This window comes from Ictidomys tridecemlineatus, chromosome 10, assembly GCF_052094955.1.
Source record: "Ictidomys tridecemlineatus isolate mIctTri1 chromosome 10, mIctTri1.hap1, whole genome shotgun sequence".
In the NCBI taxonomy this organism is placed as follows: domain Eukaryota; kingdom Metazoa; phylum Chordata; class Mammalia; order Rodentia; family Sciuridae; genus Ictidomys; species Ictidomys tridecemlineatus.
The window spans coordinates 61,771,232-61,788,331 of NC_135486.1; the positions used below are offsets into that span (position 1 = coordinate 61,771,232).

At 50.2% G+C, this 17,100-nt stretch overlaps 1 protein-coding gene and 1 long non-coding RNA gene across 5 annotated transcripts in view; both read left to right on the top strand.

Moving 5' to 3' along the window:
- The window catches only part of LOC144367295 (uncharacterized), a 490,767-nt gene that overhangs the window by 363,671 nt on the left and 109,996 nt on the right, over positions 1 to 17,100 (top strand). The window lies entirely within an intron of this gene.
- Positions 1 to 17,100, top strand: part of Slc35f3 (solute carrier family 35 member F3) — a 240,840-nt gene that overhangs the window by 169,511 nt on the left and 54,229 nt on the right. For all 4 annotated transcript variants that reach the window (XM_013356377.4, XM_078023068.1, XM_021723081.3 and 1 more), the window contains one exon: positions 3,765 to 4,089. In XM_013356377.4, the coding sequence (XP_013211831.1) occupies positions 3,765 to 4,089 (325 nt within the window). The remainder of the gene's footprint in view (positions 1 to 3,764; positions 4,090 to 17,100) is intronic.

The following is a 17,100-nucleotide window of genomic DNA, read 5'->3' on the forward strand; positions in this document are numbered from 1 at the left end:
CACTCACACACCAACACACTCACATACTCTAACACACACACACTCTCACACACACTTCCAAACACACACTCACACACACTTCCAAACACACACTCACACATTCTCTTTCTCTCTCTCTCTCTCTCTCTCTCTCTCTCTCACACACACACACACACACACACACACACACGCACACATACACACCATTCTGGCAACAGTGCTTAGAAGGGCCCACCTGCCCTGCAGATGACTGGGTGGATTAAGTGGCCTAAACAGAGCATCTAGCAGTGACACAGCTACAGGGAGATGCTTGGAACCACACAGAGAATCTGTCAGCACCACCATTGGGCCAGGGTGTGATCTGTGTCTTGCTCCCAAGCTGCTGCCTGCAGGACAAGAGTGGAAATCAAGGTACAAGAAAATCCTAAGCAGATGGTCTGCTAGCAGAGCAGGTGGAGAGTGAGACCAAGGTGACACAACGGGACTCTAGTCATACACTAATGGCCAGAGAGCTGCGTGAGGCTCATTCTTATTGATTTCCTGGAGGCACTGCCTCTCTCGGCTCTAATGGAGTGAAAGCAAACCGGCAGCACTTGTCCTGAACCTTAGGAGGGGGAGTCACAAAAGTTTCCTGCACTTGAAGACTTGAGAGGCTCTGAGGAGGGATAAGCCCTCCTTGCTGTGACTCCATGTCTGAAACCTATTGGGCAATACCTGGACAGCTCAGTTGAGGTCCAGTTGGGGAAACTTGGCCTGCATTTCAATGGTGGATAAAAACAGTGCCTGAGGACTGTTTGTGGTGTTGCTCTTCCACGTTTCAGCCCTCTGCTTGCACTTCCTTCCGAAAGGAAGGTCCGTTGACATCTGGATTTGCTCCTGTCCCTTCCACAAACCTGGCAGTTTCTCCTGCTGCATGATTGAGCAGCCCCATGGGGCGGGTGGGGTCCATGATGCTGCTGCCCCTGGGCAGGTCACACACGCTCTGACACTGGACGAGGCTCCTCCCTAGTCAGACCCTTTCTGTCGCGCCAGGCTCAGCCTCACTGCAGCCTACTCTGACTCTGGTCACTAACAGGGCACACCGGCCATGCTATCTTCACGACTGCTGGTTACGGTTGTGGTTGGAAGTCTCCGAATTTTGCACATAACTGTTCTTAATTCTTTTTTGAGTGCATTCTGTCACTCCCACAGTTCCTGAAGGACAGTGATCACATGTTGCACTTGTTCCTAAACTAAAGTTCTGGACACAGGGCAGATACTTCCTGCCAATCTCCTGTCCGGTGGAGATGTTCCTGGGAGTCGTTACTGCACACAGCCCAGAGAGCTTTATAAAGTCTGTGCTGGGGTGTGTTAGGTTAAATGACTGCAGGACGGAGACAACGCAATCTCGGTTTTGCTGAGTGAGTGGGTCTGTGTCCGTTTGTCCTGCACAGGACTGCTGATGTGTCCTTGTGTCCTGCACAGACAAGAAACTGTAGAAAATGCAGCAGCAGGAGCAGCAGCAGCAGTGAGAGCTCTCTTATTATGGGTTGCTTTTCATTCTTGCTTCTCAGTACTTTTATAATGTGTTTATAAAGAACATTTTGTATTTATAGAGGGAGGAGGTATCTGAAAGTATTAAGAATATGTGAGGTGATGAAACTGATATGTGATTATTATTATTATAAGAGACTCAATGCAGTGACTGGAGGGTTTGCAATGAATTAGGTTTTGATGTCTGTTCCTTTTTAAGAATCTGTTCCACTGTTTCTCAAAGTGTGTTCCAGGGCACACCAGGACCTACCACAGATGTTACCCACTTAGTTAAGATAGCAGGCAGGCACGCAGGCTGTAGCAGCCTCCTGGGAATTCACCACGTCTGTGCCCTAAAGATTCCTAAAGCAAAGAACCTGTCAGTTCTATTTATTGTTTTCCAAACTTACCAGCAGCCACAGACTCCTTTTCTCTTATCATTCTTATTACCTGTGTTGCACATTTGAAAACACAGTTCAATCTTACATGTTATTTTTAAAGAAGAGTTATGAGTTTAGTTTACAGAGTCTCTATTTTTTGTGCATTATTGATATTCCCTTGGTTGGAGGATTGGAGAGGGCACAAGGCTAGAGAAAGGCTGCTCAAGCACAAAGCCATTTCAGCAACATAAAATCACAGGATCCGGTGGCTTTCTATTTCCCTGGGAATGTGGCATAGCACCAGCACTCAGGCCCCTGTGTCCTAAAGCTTAATTTGCCATAACAGCACATTAACTGAGGAAATGTGCCCTGAGCTGAATTTGTGCAGCCTCCCCCGGAGTCCTTAAGTGGGGGTTTTGAGGGGGAGGCCGGGTCTTCATCTCCAATTGTCTTTCCAGGGGAGCTCGGGGCTGGGCTTCATTGAGAGAGAAAACTCCCTGCCCCCCACACGCACCCAGTTATCCAGTACTGAAGGGCTGCAGAGGCTGATTAAAACTGGCAGGTAATCGGGGTATACACTGAATCTGGGTGCTTCTACCAGGAATGGAATTTGCCTTAAACTGTGGGAATTCACCACGAGCAAAGTTAAGAAGTCCTGGTGGGAGGACAGAAAGCGAAAGGCTGGAACTCTGTCTTTCTGTCTCTTGTGCCCTCCCCACCCTGCAGCTGCTGCAGCGACAGGTGGGTGTCAGCAGCTCCCAGGGGGACTAAACACTTGGTTTTCCAGGGCTTCAAAATGGATATACACACACGGGAGAACCAAGAGATTACATACTACTAAAGCAGAAAATGAAGACAACAGAAATCATGTCAAACAGGCTTCGAATCAGCCTTTGACTAGTCACGTAGCACTTGATGATCTTTCACTAAGACAGACACAGTCTAGGCTGGCAGTTAATGACAGGATTAGTGAACACCCACTTAACAGCCTATGTTGAACCAGGATTTTCTCCATAAAACTGTTTCAGACAGCATACAAAATTTGGTTTAATGTTATTAAAGATCACGAAATGACCATTAAGTTTAAAAGATGTGTAGAAACCCTCATTTTCTGTACCCTGGAGTGAGGTGCCCTGGCAGCTGGGCGCCCATTCAGCTCAGTGCCGGGCAGAGCACACTGGGGCAAGTGGGCTGCCTGCTGGAGGGCTGCCTCTGTCCATGGTGACTCTGATACCAGCCACAGATCTGTTTAACTTTCCAGCCTACTGACACACACACAATCATGAATGAAAAGCAAACAGTGGAAAATAACGCCTTTCACCTCCTTGTACTCTGCAGGAGCAGCTCACGGCTGCAGCCTGGTTTCCCCAAGGGACACAGCTCTATAATGGAGTGTCCTCTCTGTGGCCTCTCACACACTAGCTGCCAGAGGCTGCAGTTTTTAAGTAAAGCTTCGAAGTGGGACCAGAGTCCATCCACAGGAAGCTAGTTCGAGCATATGGAGAAAGGGTCTGTGGTCTCTGAGCATTCAGAGTAAGAGTGTGCCTGTCAGTAACAGGCAGAGGACCTCCTGTCAAGGCAAGGGACTCTGTAGAGGTCAAGGCCTGCCGCCTCTGTGTAGGAAGTCCCTTCCAGGGTTGCCCAGCTCACTGAAGCTGCAGCATGCTCTGAAGTTTCCCAGACCGAGACAGGTCAACTGTTGGAATCAAGTTCTGGTTAGGAGCCTGGGGAAAGCCTGAGACTGCGTTTCCAGCAGGCTCTCAGGAAATGGGGCGATGGAGCTGGGATGGGTCTACTTTTGGCACCCAGCACCTGGCTCTGGCGCACAGGACACGGCAGCTGCCTTGCGCCTGGACCCAGTCTGCAGGCCCTTAACTGCCTTTTCTTCCCCAGGGGAGGAGCGCCCCCGGGAGCCCCCCGGCCTGGCGGAGGCCCAGGCGCCGGGCGGGGCGGAGGCCAGCGGGAGGACCAGCCGCCGACGCTGCACATGCTCGCGGGCGCAGCTGCACAAGACCTTCTGGGGCGTGGCTGTGGTGCTGTGCGTGTGCGCCTCCTGGGCCGGCTCCACGCAGCTCGCCAAGCTCACCTTCGCCAAGTTCGACGCGCCCTTCACCCTCACCTGGTTTGCCACCAATTGGAACTTTTTGTTCTTTCCGTTGTACTACGCGGGGCATGTCTGCAAGTCCACCGAGAAGCAGTCTGTGAAGCAGAGATACAGGTAGGCCCTCCTGACCCTGACCATCTGTCCTGGGCAGTCCCAGTACGCTTGCCCAGGTGGGAGGTGGGAGCCAGGGACAGTCTGAATGCACCTGCTCATTCACTGGGCCAGAACCAGAGTCCTCCTCACCCTGGCTGGTGAGCCTCTGCCCCCACCTCCAACCGGCAGCCCTACCAGCTGCTTCCTTTCTGTGAAGCAGGAACAGGCAGTACCCTCCAGAGGGGCCTGAGTACTTCCCAGGTATCGAGGAATGGAGCAGAGCTCCTCCCAGCTGGGATGAGGACCTCGAGTCCCTGGAGCCAGGTGCCTGGGAGCAAGATATTGGCTCCTTTGGTATGTGATTGCAAGGTCTGGGCGTCTGCAGTGTGGAGACCAGAAGCAGAGCAGTGTGTAGACTTCGTTGACTACATTGCACATGGGATTGATGCCCCTTTCCAAATAAGCCCAGAAACCTGACCCCATCTCAGTCTGCAACAGCCCGACTCCCACCAAGGCCCCAACCCTCCCTTGGAGCCCCATTGTTGGTGTTGATCCCCAGCTCCTCCAGCTGATAGTGCACCTCATGTTGCCCAGGTGGAGAACCATGTGGGCTGTCAAGGACTGGCTCAAGTCTGTCTCAGTCAAAAACCCCAAGAAAGACTGCTGGCTAAGGTGTCACCATAGGCCCTGGAAACTTATCTTTTATTAGTCCCAGAGGTGAACAGAAATTTTGAGGTGATGACAACCAGTGCCTTCTTCTTCCTCACCTCATCCCACCCCACCCCAACACATACCCCTACAAAATGGCCAAGTCCTGTCGAATGTCCACTTCAAACCCTAGCCCTGTCCTGAAGTTGCCCTCCCAAGCCACAGATTAACTAAGCCCATCACTGGAGCCAAGGAGGAAAGTGGTTTGGAAATGGAATTCTAGATTGGGATCAAAATTCTCTTGGGAATTCACCATTCTGTCCCCAGAGACTGAGATGCAGGTGCCATAGTCCTTAAAGGTCCTGGCTCCCTTAGAAGACCAGTTTGTAAAGTAGAGCAGGAGTTCTGGAGGAACAGACCCTGGGGAGCCACCCTCAATCAGCTGAGACACCCAGCCAGCCTTGTATGTCCCCTCCGTGGAAAGGGTTTGGGACAAATGTTGGGGATGAGGTGCGGTGCACAGAGCCCAGGACTGGGGCATCCTCAGGGCTGACTTCAACCAGTTGCTCAGAGCCAGCTGGAAATTGCCAAGAAGGCACTGAATGCCCCTAGCAGAGGCCTGAAAGCAAGTCTCATGCCCTTTCTCCACAACGAACTGGAGGAGCAGAGATGGAGGCTCCTTGCTGGCATCAGCTGCTCCTGCTGGAAGGACCCCCTCTTCAACAGTAGCCACTGACCTGAGCAGGTGCCATGGCTGTGCCTGGGGACAAGGCTGGCACTGTGGCCACTTAGGGCAGCCCCAGCAACATTTAGACTGTTGGGCTGGAAACTACACCTAAGGAGTGAAGCTCAGTGGTGGTTGAAAGATCAAGGTAGGGAAAAAGAAATGTCACTGAAAGGGGCCCATTTTGCATGAAAAGACAGCACTCCTTGACTTCAGTCGGTGCCTTCCTATACAAAGCATCCAGAAAGAATTTAGAAAACCTTGCAGGGACTGGTGCATTCACTAGAGAAAGTGGAGGAGTTTGCAGAATTCTACGTTGATTAGTGAAGCCACTTAAAACTGAGCCCAGTTTCTCTCACAAAGCTCAGCTCTATTTGCCAATAAAAATCTTTCTAATTGTTAGCCTGTGGCTGAGCAGAGCTGCTCATTTTCCAGCCAGGTTTGGATATTTGGTGAAGCCATGCATGCCATGAGAAGGGAGAAGAGTCTCCTCTAGGAAGGGAGAGAAGAATTTGAATGTCACTACAGACCCTCCTAAGGAAACCATGACTGTCACAGCTCAGATGGGGAGTGCTTTCAACAGCTTTTGCATTGTCAGAATGGAGGAACACTGAAATGACATCTTCTATCTTCATGCCTTTATCAGAGTTAATGAGAGAGAGCAGATGTAGGACCTGCTGAGGAGATGGATCCTTGGCTAGCAGTCTTAGCAGGGGGCTGGGAGACAGGAGGCCAGAAGACACCCATTGCACAGAGAGTGGCCTAGCAGACAAGCTGGGTTTCCTTAGTTATTAGGAAGCAGTCAGATGGAAGTTTCTTTCTCCAAGCCCTCTCCGACTCAGCTGCTATCCCCAGATGAAGCCATAGAAGGCAGGTGCAGCAGAGAGGGAGGTGAAGGTCCCTGGCTCAGAGCTCCTTGGGCTTGCCAGCCAGGCCATCGGATGCAGGGCTTCTGGGTGGCCTGAGAGGCTGCCCTCCTGGGGAGCATCCAGGATAGCCGGTGCTGCTGGATGGCAGGCTGCACTGTGACCCTAATGGCTCTGGAGTTGTTGAGTCTCAGTTATCAGTTTTTAAAAATGCTGATGATCTGACCCAGTGTAGGATCCAGACTCACCTGGCTACATGGAACTGACTGTGACTTGCTGTTGCAGCCCTGGTCCTTTGCCACTGGGGAGGGAAGCTCTGTGGACATGCCATTTAAGCTCTCTGAGCTTTAGATGCCCACTTATAAATAGATGATTCAGACCTCGCCTTGTGCAAAATATTGCTGTGTGATCTTATCTGAAGTACCCTCTTATCTGCTGTCCACCACATAAATGCAGAGAAGTGTGTGCTATGACTCCTGTGGGCTGAATGGAAGGGTGCACCAGGGCTTTGCTCATCCGCCGCCTTGCGGTGGCCCATTCAAACTGCAGAGAGCTGACCCCAAGGTACCACACTCCGGTTCTCCTTGAGAAATCAACCTGCAGCCTGGTGGCTGCACAGGACATCCTAGAACACTGGCCAGGGTGCTCACGATCAGACACTGGAGTCAGAACCCGAGTGACAGACCTCTCAGCCCCACTGACCTGGGATTTTGGCCCTTGACTTGGGGTGGTCCCAGCTCCTGGAGCACAGTGGGCGCCTCCCTCCCCCATGAGGGGCACTCCACCGTGTTTTTCCTAATGCTCGCTGACAGCTGTCTGACCTCACTGGATGGCCACAGGATGCCCTGAGGAAGCATCAGTGCCCAGAACTTGGGGACAGCGGGGACAGCTCCAGCCAAGGAAAAGCTTAAGTGCACTGAGTACCGCAGTCTCCTGGACAGCTGTGCACAGCATCCGGGGTGGTGAGGATTCAGAGGAAGGCCACACCAGCTCTGCAGCCTGGAGATACTGTCAAGAGAGGTGTGAGGACACACAACCTCTGGGTCTTCTGACCCTGGGAGAGAAGGATGGCTTCCCAGGCCCCAGTGGCTGCTACCACCAGCAGAATCCAGGCAGAAGCAGATGTGGTGCATTTGCAGTCATGTCAGAGGGTCTTCTGGGAGCTTCCAGCAGCAGCGACCTGTTCTCTGCTATCGTGTAGCTACCCAATAAAGGTCACCGTGGTGGAAGTCTGGTGCAGTGGCAACAGATGTTGTCCTCTGCCTGCTGTAGTGCCAGCCTTTTGTAAGCCAGCCAGTTGGCTCTGCCCAGGCACTGTAATGCCATTCAGAGCCGAGGAAGGGGGAGGGAAACTTGGATCTCTTGCAGTGCTACCCAAGGCTGGTGTGTGTACCTAGCTATACAGATTGCCAAGGAACTATCTTGGGTCTTGTGGCTGTTCAGAGTCTAAGGAGCAGAGTGGAGTAGTTCCAACCTAGAGGTTGGTTTGTACTGTAATGGTTACCATGTCTTCTCTAGGAGATGTGCTAGGGATGCAATGATAAATTATCCCTGTCCCCAAGGATCCTCCAAATCTGGTAAACTAGGCAGGGTGTGTGCCGGGGAGTCGGGGCAGAAGCCTGGGTGCATGTGTCCTGGCAGAGTGGAAAGGTTTGTAGGAGGAAGTGAGCCAGGAAGAGCAGATGGCCCGCCAGCCGCTGAAGGAGGAGGTCAAGAACTCCCACGCAGACGGAGATAGAGCCCAAGGGAGGGCTCCCAAGAGTGTAGGAAGTGAGGCAGGAGGAAGGGCAGATGCTGGCAAGCCTCCTGCACCCTGCAGAGGAGCTTTGGCTCTGGCACATTTGTGGCAAGGACCATCAGAGGGATGATCAGGTTGGATCTTTAGAAATCCGTTGCTCCTGCTGCTGTGTGGAGTGTGGGATAGAGCCAGCTGCAGATGGCCCAGTTCACCAAACTCTTCCTCCACGTCGGTGTGCCCAGGGCATGCAGGCAGATGTGGATGGCATGGACGTTGCTCCTGACCCTAAGGAGCTCACAACCAAATGGGAGAGAAGCCCAGGCCAAAACAGAAGGATGAAGGAGGAGGTGGGCAATGGAGGGGACCAGACTGTCTTGACTGAAGCTTGGGCTCCAGCACAGGGTGGAGTGGATCTCAGGCTTCACAGGCAGATGGAGACACAGGAAGGTGGGAAGCACTCTGGGGCCAGCCCACAGCTGAGGCTTTAGTCTCTAGGCACTGGGGGCTCCAAAAGCTTTTGAGCAAATCTGCTCCAGTCAGAGCTGCTTGGATTCATGAAGCTAATTTTAACTGGTACCACACATGTTCCCGTCTCATGTTAAGAGGTGGGATGACTGTCAGGTGTCTGTTTGGTGTGAGGGGGGGTGCCTAGTTCCTGAGTAAGAACTTTGAGTGCAAATCTTGAAATATTACAGAACCAGGTCTCTTGCTTTGAACTGCCAACTTCCTCTTCAGCCTTCAGCAAGATCTTGTGTTGGTGAAAATCGTTTCACAACCGTCATTTCCATCAAACTCCAGGATTCTGAAAATAAGTGGGAAATCTTCTTTCCAGGGAGTATTTGTACACATTTTCAGGCACAGCGGTGGGTGCCCTGTGGCAAGGACCATCAGGGGGATGATCAGGTTGGATCTTTAGAAAAGTGTCTCCCTGCCCCATCAGGCCTCACCCTTGGTGGCTTTCTTTTCTTTTCCTTTCTGGAGGGAGCCCCAGACACATTCCAGCCTGTTCCCACCAACAGCTGTTCATCAGGTGGAAGCCTCTCTGAAATCTGTCAGAGGGGCCCCTCCAAGCTGGGGGATGGAGGTGCTCTGTCATTCCCCTGGACCTGCCAAGGGCCTTCTGTGTGCCGGGGCTGCTCCTGGCACGGGAATATTCCATGACCATAAGAAAGGAGGAGTCCTGCCTTGTGGAGCTTGCTTCTAGCAGGAGAGGAGTGGTGAACAGAGGGGACAGTGTGCCAGATGGTGTTGAGGCTGCAGGGGAAGATGGGGCCAGGGTGCTGGAGGGGAAGCCTTGGCCCCTGCCTGGAGCCTGTCTGAGCTTGTGCTCGCCAGCACCTCCTGCTTCAAGCAGAGCGAGCCCCAGGTGAGCCCTGGCTCAGTCGTTCCCTATTGTGGCCTACGATCTTTCCTTGGTGAGCCTCCACCGACTGCCTCCACTGCCCAGCTCCGCCGAGCACTGAGGTGGACACTAAACAATTGGAACCAATGGAAAAAGGAGCCCCTTTGTGCCAGGAGTCTAGTGGCAAGGAAGCCTGACTCTCTTGGCCTTCAGTGGAGTCCAAGAGCCTATTCTACTCACTAGCTCAGCAGCTGAGGTGAAGGAAGGGATAAAAAATCATGGGTCGGTCCCTCTGCCTCCACAGTCCCTCCTAGCACACACGCAGCCATCCAGTTCCCTGTCTGTTCCCCAAGGACTGACAACCTATAAAATGGTGCACTTCATCCACAGCCCTTCAGCTGATGTCCTTGTCCTTCGTCTGATTTGTAACTGCTTTAGAAGAAATGGATGCAATGATTGGGTGCTGCGGTCTGTAATTTGGCCCATGTCTTTAGCCTAGGTCAGTAATGGCGATTATGCATGAGTATCCTCATGCCAGGAGATTTTGGTCAGGCTGTGCTGGGACAATTAGCATCCCCCCACACATGCGCACACACACATGCATATACACACACATGTAGGTAGTCAACTGAGCAGCCATTGTCAGGTACAGCTGCCACAGAGCACGTCATCAGTGCTTCATGGCTAAGTGGGAGGTCACAAGGGCCTGGGATCCGTGAAGGCTGCATAGGTTTGGTATTCAAGGATGCATCCGTGCGTAAACAAGGGAGCGTGGTCCACCTGCCCCATCGCCTTCCTGCGCCTATGCTGGGCCGCCACTCTGCAGGGTCTTTCTTCTGTCCTGTGGTCATGCCTCATAGCTTAGCTCCTTTGTTTCCCTTCCGGCTTCTCCTCTCCGCACCCTGCACTTCAGTAAACAGCTCTGGCTTCACCCCAGTGAGCCCGAATGGCAGCCCAGCATCCCACAGACAAGTCCAGAGTGTCATATTCCAAGAGTGACTTTGGACCCTGAGGCAAGGCGGAACTGCTGCTCTGCCTCCTAGCCACCTTTGTTTTCCTCTTGAATCACCTTGCCTGCCAGCCCCAGGTACCTAAGGCTCTGTTAAACCTTGACCAGGTAACAGGGTCTGACCTGGAGGTTCTGCAGTTCCAGGTCATCCACTGTGTACTTTCAGAGTCTGTTTAGTTCAGCTGCAGCAGGGTTATTTCAATCATGTTGAAATTTTGCAAAAGGTCAGTTCCAGTTCTTCTGGATGTGTAAGATGTGGGTTTAAAGAGGGCAGCTAAAGGGCTGGGCTGGGGCTCAGTGGTAAAGTGCTTGCCTAGCATGTATGAGGTACTGGGTTCGATCCTCAGAACCACATGAAAAAATTAACAAAAACCTAAAGGTATTGTGTTCATCTATAACTCAAAAAATTTTTAAAAAGATGGCAGGTAAATAACTTCCATGTCAGTGTACTTATGGCTTTTGGGGGTTCAAAAATCCCCAGGCTGGAATTTTCAGGAAGAGCTTTGGCGATATTTTTAGCACAAAGTGCCAAGGTCCCTGTAAAGATGTTCAAGGTCAGTGTAACAGGGGCTCAGAAGGTGGAAAGCAAGAAAGGGTAACTTCCCAGAGGAGGGGTCTTGAGGAGCTGTTAGTGTCTGCATAAGCCAGATAACAAGGGTTCATTTGCAGCTTGCAAAGGGCACCGGGAATCAGTGCAGGTATGTACAGGTGTGTGGGCATGACCAAGAGGCTGAGGCCCATCCAATGTCACCTGGTAAGACTAAGCCATTTCTCACTTTCCATGTGATTCTTATTCATAGAGTCAAGGCTAGTGAACTAGCTCAGAGGCACATTGAGCCTTAAAACTCTCACATTTAGCAAGGTGTTTTAAAAGATCATCTTCTAAAGACTTTGAAATTTCCGAAAGGGACTCTGAGGATATTCTGATCTAAATCATTCAAATTATCAAAGAGGTCACAGATGCTCTAAGAAAAAGGGTAAGATGCCTTGTTCTCTTTAGCCCTGGACCTTTCTATAATGATACCAAGAAAAGATGGATTGATGCTCTTTCCTCATTGGAAGGAACTTGGAGGCAGCACCCAAGCAAGGTTGCGTATCAGTGGGGAGAGAGCCCATGCTGGGAACACTGTGACACATAGGCTGGCCATTAAATAGCTGGGATTGGAAACCACCACTGTCTTCATCTGATGCATGAATATAGGAAAAATCAACTAAAAACTCTAAGCCTTAGCTGTTACCTGAAAATTGAAGACTATACTACCTGCTTTTGAGGGTTGCTATTGGGATCTATACCCCTCCCCTGGGTTCCATGGTTCCTGTATGGATCATGTGTTTAACTGGAACAGAATTAAGTGTGATTGTGTGAATAAATTCCCAAACTGGTTCAGAGACTTCCTACCCATATTTGCAACTTCAAAATGTGTATCCCAAAACTCATACATGCCATGGCTCGTGCTCTCTAAAGGTTATAAAATGATCATGGTTATTATAATGATGATGATTATAGTGGTGGTGATGGTGGTGGTACTGGTAATGTTAATGACTTTTATGATAATGATGGTGGTGGTAGTGACGATGGTGGTGGTTGTGATGGTAGTGATGGTTATAATAATGATGATGATGATGTTCATGGTGACGTTGGTCATGGTGATAGTAATGGAGTTGGTCGTGGTAGTGGTGGAAGTGTTCCTGGTGGTGATGGTTATGATAATGATGGTGATGGTAGTGGTAGTGATTGATGGTGGTGGTTGTGATGGTGATGATGAGTATGATAACTATGATGATGTGGTAGTAGTGATGTTGATCATGGGGATGATAATGGTGATGGTGATGACAATGGTGGTGATGGTAGTGATGGTGATGATGGTGGTAGTGAGGTGGTGATAATGATAATGATGACGGTGGTGACAGTGTGTTGATGGTGGTGATGGTGGCAGTGGTGGTAGTGGGGTGATGATGATGATGATGTGTAGTCCCAGATGATGAGTCTTTCTCCTAATGAGCATGGGTCTTGCAGTTGGTGTCCAGCCCACATGAGGGAGGCCAGCACTGGGCTCTGTCATTATTTTAGATTGCATGGGGGAGACATGTTTCTTGACAGAGATGAGCTTTGACAAGTCTGACAGGAAAAGGGGCGAGAACTGATGTGGAGTAGGCCAACACTGTGTTGTTGTTCTAGAATATGAACCAGAGCCTGAGGAAGTACGAGGTGATGCATTGTCTAGAAGATCAGGTCCTCTCGAGCTCTTGATGCTCTTATATTTTTGAAAGCTGAAAAACAGAAAGGGGAAAAACTTCTGCTACCCTGCAGACACAACAAGGGGCCACAGCAGACACGCCCCTTGTCCCATCACTTTTCTCCTGCTGGCTCTGCTGTGGCCGTGCTGATTCAGCACTTGCTACCTGCTGATTCAGCACTTGCTACATGCCCAGCCCACCCTTCCAGGGAGCCCAGCTGGCAGTGTTTCCCACAGCACTCTCCCTGTTCCCTATGCGGCCTTTGAGCACCCTCGAGTGCCAGACCTACACTGGGTCCCAGAGTCACACGGAGAAGGAGGCCACACGCAGAGGAAGGAACTTGGGCTTTGCATTAGGCTGGCCTGAGCTCTGGGGCCCACTGCGTACAGACTGCATGACTGTGGTAAATTCTCTGGCTGAGGGCTCCCTACCTCCCACTTCCTTGTATTGAAGTTGGGAACGCTAATTCCTGTGTACACCACGTGGGCTCCAGGGTTTGGACTGCAGATCACCTGGCCCAGAACTCAAGCCTTGGACAGTGCTGAGATAGTGGTCCCTGCTCCTACTGCAGGAGTGGTGATTCCTTTGATGGTAGCAATTAGTTGTCACTGGCCTTTCCCTTAATCGCCTTTCTGCACATGCCCTCTCTCTTTGGAAATTTCATTTCTAATTGAGCCACAGGACAAAAGAATTAATTTGTCATTGGACTTTCTCCTGTTATTTCATTATGTTCTTCTGCCTGAGCCTTCCTCAGTGAAGGAATCGGGAGCCAATAGGAAAAGGAGTCACTGGAAATTGCTACGCCCACTTTTTAAAGCAAAGTTGAACCACATCCTTTATACAGCCAGTGTCCCTGCTGGTGCTTCATAGAGTCAGCTCCAGCTCACCAAAACAGAAGTGCACCATCCACAGGCAAGAGCCAGAGCAGATGGGGCCATGTGCCCAGCGCCCTGGGCCAGTCCTCCCCTCCACGCCCGAGCCTACCACAGGCCTGGTCCTTTCAGAGGAGAGGGGGAAGGGGTGCCAGCTGAGGGACCCTGGGAAACTTCCCTTGCATTTTCCAGCCTGGCCATTGTGTTCTGAGAGACCACCCCTGCTTCAGATGAGCTCCCTGTGTCTGAGAGTGTGAACTTGGCCTTGGGAAGCTCTTGGTTGTTTAGAGGGCATCCTGGCCTTGTGGCCACACCCTGCACAGTCCAGGTGAGTTCCTCACAAAAGACAAAACATCTGACTGGCCAGAATAAGCTGCCTTTTCTGATGTTTGTGCAAATTCTATTCTGGTGCTTCCTGAACCTTTTAAAATAGTATTATAGTAATTACATTTACCTCAACGGCTGTTTTCAGCTTTAAGTGGAGAGAAAACAAATATGATTTACGTACTTAATGTAACATCAGAGTGCATCAGCATTGCTCACACTCTTCTCTCCTAAGTGCCTTCTGTTATGACACTTAGGTTTAATGAGTTCCTCTCCATCATACATACATTATTAATTTATAACATAAAATAAATTAAAAGCCCTGGAAAAACTAAGGCTCCCCTGCTGCAGGAATACATCATTAAGACCGTTATTTGGCATTATTTTGCCACATGTTTCTCTGGGGGGAAAATGGAAGAGAATTTTTTTTCAAAGAAACATTCTAAGTGCTCCACCAACAAAATGGGAACAGGTTGTTAATAATTTATTGTGGATCTGTGTGGGTCTCTCCAATGCTCATGGTGTGTTTTGAGCACTTGGTCTTATTAAAGGTGGTAGAAGTTGGTGTGCTTAAGCCCAGCCCTCCCCGACTCATGGTGAGGATGTTTTCTCCCACGTACCGAGCACAGGGAATTGGCGAGAGAACGGAGAGTCTCATACGCAAGTGCGGAGTCCTCCATGGGGGTGTGCGGAGCTGAATAGATCTTCCCTAAGAGGAGGCTTGGGGCCATCTCAGGTTCCTGGCCAAATCCCCAGCTCTCAGGACAAAAGAATTAATTTGCCCTTGGACTTTCTTAGGAGTCCCAGGCAACTACTAGTGTCCATTTGACTTTGCCAGTGCAAAGCCAGACCGTTCTGAGGCATGGATGGGGAACTCTGCAGCCCAGATCCTGGGTCTCTGCTCCAGTGGAGGCTGCTATAGGGCAGGGATCACTAGCCAGGGACTTCATCTCCCAGCATCCACGTCACATTCCCCAAGTGGTGTGTGTCAATCACAGCAGATAAGAAAAGGTGGGCATTGCCCACCCTCCTTTTCCCATGAATGCCCTGGCTTCAAAGATGGTAAGAGGAATGTCCCCAAGGGGTCAAATGTCGCCTGTCAAAGGCATGAATCAGAGCCATATGTCTGTGTTCCAGCCTCTGAAGGTGGAGTCTTGACAGGGCAGCCAGCTCGCTGATTAACGCTGTCTCCATCCCCCATCGCCACCGAGGGGCAGCCAGACAGATCTGCATGCTGAGGATGTGCTCTCAGACCTCATCCCTGCCCGGAAGCTTCCACATGGCTTTACTTGATTTTATTCTGAGTATACTAATGTATTTAAAAGAGTGTGTGAACATAAAGGGGCCATCTTTACACACCACAAGAACAGGGGCTGTGACAGTCTTGCTCACCTGCCTGTCCCAGCAGCATCCCTGGTGGGGTGCCAGGAGAGGGCCGGGAGGGGCGGTGAAGGTTGTGTCCTGCCCATGCTCACCATCAGAGCAGACGCCCACGCTGAAGCAAGCATTCAGCAGGGCAGCCACTTGCCACAGGCTGCCCTGTCCCTTCCATAATGGCTAGCTGGTCCAGCGTGGAAAGAACTCTTGAACTATAAAGTCGTTTTAGAGAAGGAACTGTTTGAATGTCAGACACTTTGAGAACATTGCCCAGGTCTGAAATTGGTGGAGCCAGCCCAGGGACGTCCAGCTCCAGCCTCTGATTGGAGTGAGAGTGAAAACCCATTGCAGGAGGTTGAGGCTTCACCTTCACGTGGCTGGATTGTGACCTGCCCCTGACCTACATGCTCACTGAGCCCTGGAAGAGAAGGGTTTAGAGGACTACAGCATTCAGGGTCTTAAAATCTTGCTAACACTTAACCTGCTGTGAGATTTGAGATTTTACTTTAGCTCCAGTCACTGCTGCTCTTTACAGAGACCTGCTACTGAGGCTCAGTCACAGCAAGGCAAGAACTGACCACCTGTGCATGTCCGTTCAGGGTGTGCTGATCATGCTGGCTGTCACCTGCTACCTCAGCCAAGGCTGTCCACCTTAATACCTATATATGACCTCCTTGGGTAGCCTGGGCTTCCTCAAAACATGGTAGCTCAGGGCAGTGAGGCTCTGGGCCCCAAAGGTGTGTATCCCAGTGGACACAGCAGAGACTGCGTCCTTTAAAACCTAGCCTTAGACAGAGCAATAGTGACAAAAACAGCATGGTACTGGTAACAAAACAGGCGGGTGGACCAATGGTACAGAATAGAGGACACAGAAACCAATCCACAATATTACAACTATCTTATATTTGATAAAGGGGCTAAAAGCATGCAATGGAGGAAGGATAGCATCTTCAACAAATGGTGCTGGGAAAACTGGAAATCCATATGCAACAAAATGAAACTGAATCCCTTTTTCTCGCCATGCACAAAAGTTAACTCAAAATGGATCAAGGAGCTTGATATCAAATCAGAGACACGGCGTCTGATAGAAGAAAAAGTTGGCTGCGATCTACATACTGTGGGGTCGGGCTCCAAATTCCTCAATAGGACACCCATAGCATAAGAGTTAATAACTAGAATCAACAAATGGGACTTACTCAAACTAAAAAGTTTTTTCTCAGCAAAAGAAACAATAAGAGAGGTACATAGGGAGCCTACATCCTGGGAACAAATCTTTATTCCTCACACTTCAGATAGAGCCCTAATATCCAGAGAATACAAAGAACTCAAAAAATTAAACAATAAGAAAACAAATAACCCAATCAACAAATGGGCCAAGGACCTGAACAGACACTTCTCAGAGGAGGACATACAATCAATCAACAAGTAAATGAAAAAATGCTCACCATCTCTAGCAGTCAGAGAAATGCAAATCAAAACCACCCTAAGATACCATCTCACTCCAGTAAGATTGGCAGCCATTATGAAGTCAAACAACAAGAAGTGCTGGCAAGGATGTGGGGAAAAGGGTACACTTGTACATTGCTGGTGGGACTGCAAATTGGTGCAGCCAATTTGGAAAGCAGTATGGAGATTTCTTGGAAAGCTGGGAATGGAACCACCATTTGACCCAGCTATTCCCCTTCTCCGTCTATTCCCTAAAGACCTAAAAAGAGCATACTACAGGGTCACTGCTACATCAATGTTCATAGCAGCACAATTCACAATAGCAAGACTGTGGAACCAACCTAGATGCCCTTCAATAGACGAATGGATAAAAAAAATGTGGCATTTATACACAATGGAGTATTACTCTGCATTAAAAAATGACAAAATCATAGAATTTGCAGGGAAA